The 7576-nt window shown below is 40.7% G+C and overlaps 1 protein-coding gene across 1 annotated transcript; it reads left to right on the forward strand.

Moving 5' to 3' along the window:
- Positions 1-2010: 2010 nt before the first annotated feature.
- LOC141440936 (clavesin-2-like) lies at positions 2011-4146 on the forward strand. The gene has a single exon (XM_074105529.1). It carries the CDS (start codon positions 2104-2106, stop codon positions 3106-3108), a length of 1005 nt encoding a protein of 334 aa, XP_073961630.1. The 5' UTR covers positions 2011-2103; the 3' UTR covers positions 3109-4146.
- Positions 4147-7576: the final 3430 nt, after the last annotated feature.

Consider the following 7576-nt stretch of genomic DNA (forward strand, 5'->3'; position numbering starts at 1 on the left):
AAAAAATACGTTTCCAATATTTCGTAATTATCTACCAATGACGACCAGATGGCCTAGTGGTTATAGAGAACCTGACTACGAAGCTTGAGGTCCCGGGTTCGATTCCCGTGTCGGGGCAGATATTTGTATGAAAAATACGAATGTTTGTTCTCGGGTCTTGGGTGTTTAATATGTATTTAAGTATGTATCTATCTATATAATTATATTTATCCGTTGCTTAGTACCCATAACACAACACAAGCTTTGCTAAGCTTACTTTGGGACTAGGTCAATTGGTGTGAATTGTCCCGTGATATTTATTTATTTATTATTTATCTACCCGATAGACTGAATAGAATGTTTTTTACTCAATAAACTACCCAATTGTGTCATCATCATCATATCAGCCGTAGGACGTCCGCTGTTGGACATAGGCCTCCTCCATAGAACTCCATATACCTGGTGTAATTGTACCTCTATACGTTTACGTTTCAGTCCAATGTGTACTTAGCTGGTATGTAAGAGTTTGATGTGTAGTATAATGTCAGGTTACCAGGACAACATAAGCATGCAGAGCGTTGGCTATCGCCTGCGCATCTCGGGAGACAGTCTATTTTTACCGCGCTAGCGCAGCTAGCCGGGGCAACGACCATGCGTTGCACCAGCACGGTTATTTTTTTAAATGTCGTTGAACTTACCGTAAATGAACTAATCAGACAAAAAGTGTAATGTTTAATTAATAAAAACTAACTTCGTATTTGCGTGAAAAAATAGAGTAACCATCAGGTAAGTTGAATTATTAGGCTTTCTTTGTCAGTTAACAGTTATAGTAGATATGTAGTTGATTTCGTAATATATATAAATATGAGACAAAAAGACAAAGAAACTTGTTCTGGGCTTCGTTGATGTCTTTTGCATCTATTAAAATGAAACAATAACATGTTATTCTCAAAATATAAGGAATATCAATTTATATTAATAACGTGCTCTTATTTATTTAATGCACCTATAACATCTCAAGAAATGTCTGGATCCATCATTGATTATTGCTTGTGATCATAATGAAATGAAAATGATCCATTGGTAGAGTCCCAAAAACTATGACACGATATATTTGGTCGCGTGTATGGTTAAATAAACCATAGATAGCAGAAGCCTCATTATGTACGCGCGGAACAATGCGTGGCCGGCCAGCTATTAGTGAGGCATTCGATATCGCGAACAAAGCACGGACGTTAAACGATTTTCGGGCACGTTTATACGTAACGTATAAGGCTTCATAGAAGTAAAGTTTAAGAGTAGTAATACCTGTCTTGCTCTCGTGCATACTGTGCGTCCCTCACGCACACAAAGGCTACGTCATCGCAGAAACCAGCCAGCCAACTGACCGGTATACCGCCAACCTTCAGTTTTTCTTTTATTTATAACTCGCTCTGCAAGTTATGCTCCGTTGGAAACGTGCAGCCACTTATTACTTGTCTTATCAAACTCTATCTGCTAGGATTATGGTAAATAGGAAATAGAAGATAACAATGATGCATTTTACTACATTGTATTACAATAATTGAACAGGTAAAAACATAGTAATAACACTAATAAAGGACTTTTCCTTTATTTGTAGGTAATTGTCTAATCGTAGTTTATCTAATATGATTTTTAATCCATATTTCCAGCCATCAAATAAAATAAAAACCCTTAAAAGTTCCTAAAGCAAAGGGCTACTAATTAGCCTGAAACACGTTGGGTTAAATTCGATTTAAGAAGGGAGCTATCCTGATTTATTTCATTAAATATACGACAACAACAGTATTAATATTAGTATTTAGTGACTCTATTTTTAATAAAGAACAATAAACAAAGCAGTGTAAACAATTACATTTAAATGGAAAAATAAGACTAAGGAAACCACACCCAAGTTAGGCATAAACAAGGTTAATTATCCTCAAGCGAGTTCATTCGCTCCAGTACTGGTCGTGCGTGAAGGCAGCACTATACGGTTTAATGAACGGAGTGTGGCGGTGCGGCGGCGCGGCGCGCGGCGCGGACGCAGTCGGCTCCGAGCCCCGTCGGCGCGCGCGCAACCACGCCACGCGAGAGAAAGGCGCATGACTCACCTCGGCCGCCATGAACGAGTACGTGGAGTACGACTGGAGGCTGCACCAGATGCAGAACGAGCTGCTCTGCGACGTGTCCCGCAAGCGGCTGACGGACGGCGACCGGCAGCGCGCGCTCGCCGGCCTCAAGGAGGCCGTGGACTCGAGCCTTAACCTCGCGCTGCGCGACAAGAGCCGCTGCCAGGACGACGCGTTCCTGCGCCGCTTCCTGCACGCGCGCAAGCACGACGTGCAGCAGAGCTTCGAGCTGCTGGTGGCGTACCACCAGTACCGGCGCGAGCACGCCGAGCTGTGGGCGCCGGCGGACGGCGGCGTGCTGCGCGCGCTGGCGGACGGGCTGCCCGGCGTGCTGGCGCAGCGCGACCGACGCGGCCGCTGCGTGCTGCTCATGTTCGCCGCCAACTGGACGCCGCAGGCCTGCCCGCTGCTCGCCGTCTATCGCGCGCTGCTGCTCACGCTCGAGCGCACGTTGCACGACCCGCAGAACCAGGCCAACGGATACGTTATCATCGTCGACTGGTCCGAGTTTACCTTTAAGCAATCGTGTAGTTTACAAGCGAAAGTGTTAAAACTGATGATCGACGGCCTCCAGGATTGCATGCCGGTGAGATTCAAGACCATACATTTCATCGGACAACCTTGGTATGTGGAGACGGCGCTTGCCGTGATAAAGCCGTATTTGAGAGCGAAAACGCGAGAGCGCATAGTGCTGCACGGCAACAATCTATCGACGTTACATGATGCTCTGCCGCTCGATATACTACCGGCGGAGTTGGGTGGAGAGGGACCCTCGTACAATTCGGAGAGATGGCTCAACGAGTTTTATCGCGCTGAAAGCAAAGATAGCCCCATCATGACACCGGTGCCGGTATCGATAACGACCGCGGCACCTCCTGAAGACGAACCTCCTTCGGCGAAACTCGATAAAGCGTATAAACAAAAGGACAATCCTAATTTTTCATTCCACGGCAATGAAAAAGGTGCAAAGTCAGAGTTGTTGCGTGATAAAGATTGACCGTTGGATGCACAGTGAATGCGACGTGGTTACCGATTGGACAGAAACGCCGCTTCGCACGTGTCACTAGTGCATTTGTGCGTATGCAATTGTGATATCGAATGTAATGCTAATTTATTATCTAGGGATTACTAAGAACACTCCAGAGTAAAAAGTCTCATAGAAAGTTAGAATTTATAATCGCGGTGTGCCTGGTGCGTGTACGTTAGAAATGACAGTTCTATATAGACAGAGTGATGATTCAAGTGTGGCTTTTTCTGTTGCTTAATTGAAGTCAATATTTTTCTGTCCGTGTTCGTTTAATTAACGACCCAGCTGCGTTTAATGGCGGCGCGGCGAGCGGTCAGCGCGCATCGCCGCGCTCGTCGCTATGCCGCATGTAACGGTGCCGAACTCTCGTTTTGACGCATCCACTGCCATTCGACTTTAGCTCTGAATTCCACTCGCTTCTTTTTTTGTAGGATCGTTAACGAGCTCCCTATAGTTATAAATCTATTTATTAAACATTTATTACCTTCTTGAATAGTAAGTGACAAAATATCTCATGTTTATCTTTAAGAGTTAGTTAAGAACATGCATTTTAGAAGTATGACTGTTGATTGATAATCCACGCTTTGGTCATGTGAGGCTTGTTGCGCATTTACTACTATATTTTATTTTTGTGCCGGTGTGAATGAAGCTGGTATGTATGATAGATGAGGCATGTGCAACTGAACGATGTGATACCTAGGAGACAGTAATATTTTATTTATTGTATTCTCTTTCTGGCCACGGGTTTGTAATGGATGTGGCTAGCTCTCGAGTATACATACATATCAAAAATAAGCTCTCTTACGCATGTATAGCTTCCTATAGTAACTGAAACAATTGTATGTAGATATAACATTGTCGGCAGCGACACTTGGAGTATTGTCCGGGTAGACGCGGGTGTCTAACAATGCCCTACACTACACGCTGCATGTGACATGACTGTAAATACACATTCAGCTGACTGTTGCTTGAAAATTGTAGCAGTTTGAATAAACGTATTAAAAATCACCATCTTTTTATCTTCTTACACATTAGCTACATTTCCTCAGTCAGACAGTTGGTAAATATTTAACTTTGTCATTCTTGCCATGTCAAGATACTATCTCGCAATAACTAGGTACTTATATTTTAATTCCGTTTGAGGCCTAACTATATTTTAAAGTATTTATGTTGATTCGTGCCTTTAGGGATCGCGTTTTATTTAGAAATCGAATCCTCTTTATTGATTAGATATGCCAAGTACAAGTAATTGAGTGCCGTACTAGTAGTTCCATGAATACTTAAAATAGATAGATAAGATTTACATCTGGTAGCATCTGTTCATAGCTAGCTGGTCATATTGATAGAAATCTTTTTACTACGGAGATGGCACCGATATTCTATAAAATACAAATAAAGGTGTCATTCCAGTTTTAATAAAAACAAACTAACTCGTCGTTTTTGACTTCTCACATCAGCATGTCCTTATTTGCAACAAACTATCGATTCAATAATGGTTATAGGTCTCGCTACCACGCCATAAACTTCATGAAATAATTGTAAACCGAAATGTAGAAATGATTTAAAGGGAAACCATGACTATTCCGTAATTTACTTTATTATTGCTTTGAAATTCTGGTGAAATCGTCAAACAACCGTGAGAGAATTAAATTTCATCACTCGTGTGCCTCACAAGTATAAATAAGTAAAAACATTAAATTTAGAAGCCATAGGTTAACTTGAGGCCCTGATCGACGGGCGAGTAAAACCGCGGTTTTGCGGCTCGTCGGTAAAGCTCGCCGTTGTATCAATACAATACCGTGGTTTTATATACCGACGAGCCGGGCTCGTGGCTCGTCAAGTATGTTTAATTTTTTACTCGGCTCGCCGTGTAAAACCGCGTGTCGATCACGGCCGGCGAGCCGAGCCGGCAGTTTTGTCAGTTGCCGGCGAAAGAAAACAACATAACAAAGTTACTGCATGCTGAGAACCGGGTCTGGAAGTGAAGATTTGTATCAGACAAAGTTATGGTATTATAAGGAGCTTGAATTTCTCAACGATCAGACTCAAAGTAAGTACTTACCTACCTACATTGAACTATGGTATGGCATAGAGAAGATCTTTATCTATACGTAGTAATAATAATTCATTTCATTTCATTCATTTATTGCATATCACATTACAAACATAGATGGAATTATAAATAGGCAGGTATACATGTGACTAGGGTTGCAACCTTTTTTTAGGGCAATAAAGTAATTTTCATTTTAGAAGGACAAAAATAAAGTACACAGAATAAAAAAAGAGTATTTATTATTTTATCCTAAGTGGATACAGTTTATTTAGTCTCATAAGTACTCATACCAGTAACGAGCCAGTAAGAATAGTTTTTACGTAAATAGATTATTTTAGCGTACTTTATTGGTGTGTAGATTATAAAGTACGCCTACATGAAAAAGAGGACAATACTCTATTTTAGAGTACGGGTGGTAACCCTACATGTGACGCCTGTTAGGACACACCAATATTAGAGGGCCAATTAAGTATTTCATTTTATAAATTGTTTTACATAAAATAAATCTATGGTTACAAATATCTGATATAAATTCTTATTTAATATTATTATTAATGACATACTTCCAATTAATAGGTCTGGCTGATTCAATTCAAATTCAAAATACCTAGACAAATTCAATGCCTACCTACCGATTTTTATTTCATTAGGGAACTCAGTACTTATATGTGCAATCAAAACTTCATAATTTGAACACGACATATTGGCTCAACCGCGGTCACACGACTGTTTTGCTCGCTAGTCGATCAGTACCAACGAGTCGCGAGTACAACCGTCGCTGTAAACCGCGCTATAACGGCTCGTACGTCGATCACCAACTTAAATGTTCAAAAAGGGACGGTGATCGTCATAGTGTACCACATACGGGGAACTAGTAAAGATCTGTATGGTTGCCGACAGTCTTAACAAACCATTAGGTACCTACTTTATTACAAGTAGTTAAAAGGGACAAGAATGTGACTGTAAGTACACATACATCGCCTGTACTCATTTTTACACCTGGATGCATTTTTACTTAACAATGTTTAACAAGAAAAGTTATAATAACGTTAAATCTCTATGTATACAGACCCATGTTTTCTGTACTGCTTACTATGTGTTGGTGTGCAATAAAGTGTTATTGTATTGAATTGTATTGTAAGTTGTCATTATTATTATTATTACTATAAATGGTTAGATTATATCTAGGAGTGAGACACAGTATTCGAAAAGTCATTGCAGTTGTTTGACGTTGTACCTACCCGCAAGGTGCAAATTCCAACTGAAAACGTCTCCTTATTCTAACTCCCACCAGTATTTTTACAGCCAATTAGAACAAGAAATTCGCCCATAAAGTAGAACAGTACACCACTGGCTCATTCCCCATACAGTTTTATGATTGAAGACAATGGGGAGCGCATCGAACCGGCGCGCGCGCACGTCACGCGGCCGCTTCCGCCCGGCCCGGGCCGGAAGGAACTCCCTGGTTAACCAGGCCTCTAAGCCACACATACAAATAAGGTTTCAAAATATTAAAGCGGGATTTCCACTGCGAGCAGAGTGGCTCAATAATTCTCAACTTGCAACGTTACGTTACAGTAAACTAAATACACAAGAAAACTATTTGTTGAAAGAACGTCGCATTGGCACTCGTAACTCCACTTCTTTTTAGAGTTAATAGCCTGATTGCTTGACCTTTAACCCAAATGTTTATTGTTTTCAGTCATGTTCTTTCACAATTTCAGGTCACTCAGTCAGGATTATATTTTGCCAGCAGTATTTTTGGCAACTCTACTTGAAGCTAGATTGCTTGGTAGAGTCGGTCAATTTGGCGGTGATCGTGATCTTGCATATTTCACTTTGTTTTTCAAAAATATCAAACTCTATAACTATATATATTATAACATATATATCATAACAATCTACACAAAAATATTAATAATTTATTTCCTCTGATCTAAAACTGACCATCTTTACTAGTGGATGGAAAGAAGAGATACATCGGTAATCACCGCGCTACGTCTCAGAACAATAAGCTGTAATACGAAAACATGTTTACTCGAAGATCTATTGCGAAATCAGTGATTGTAACCTAATACTGTTTTATGCGCTTGCGCAGTAGGTACCCGGGTTGCGGTCGAGCGGTGCGGCGGCGCAGATAGGTTTACAGGACGTATAGACGGTAGGATAGGATCCACCGCAAACAACGGTACCATAGATCTATTGATCTAATTTATGTCTTTACCTAACAAAAAAAAAACTGCGTAGGTGTCAATATTTTTTCGTAAACTTCTGAGCAAAAATTTGATCAAAAATATACATGCTTCTACGCCGTTAACAATAGAGTCGTGTTCTCATCTTTTTGATCAAATTTTTGCTCATAAATTTAAAAACTTGACTGTACAT

This window comes from Choristoneura fumiferana, chromosome 23, assembly GCF_025370935.1.
Source record: "Choristoneura fumiferana chromosome 23, NRCan_CFum_1, whole genome shotgun sequence".
Taxonomy (NCBI): Eukaryota; Metazoa; Arthropoda; class Insecta; order Lepidoptera; family Tortricidae; genus Choristoneura; species Choristoneura fumiferana.

Bases quoted from the DNA above. Each gene is read 5' to 3' on its own strand.
- LOC141440936 (XM_074105529.1), top strand. From the start codon at position 2,104: ATGAACGAGTACGTGGAGTACGACTGGAGGCTGCACCAGATGCAGAAC.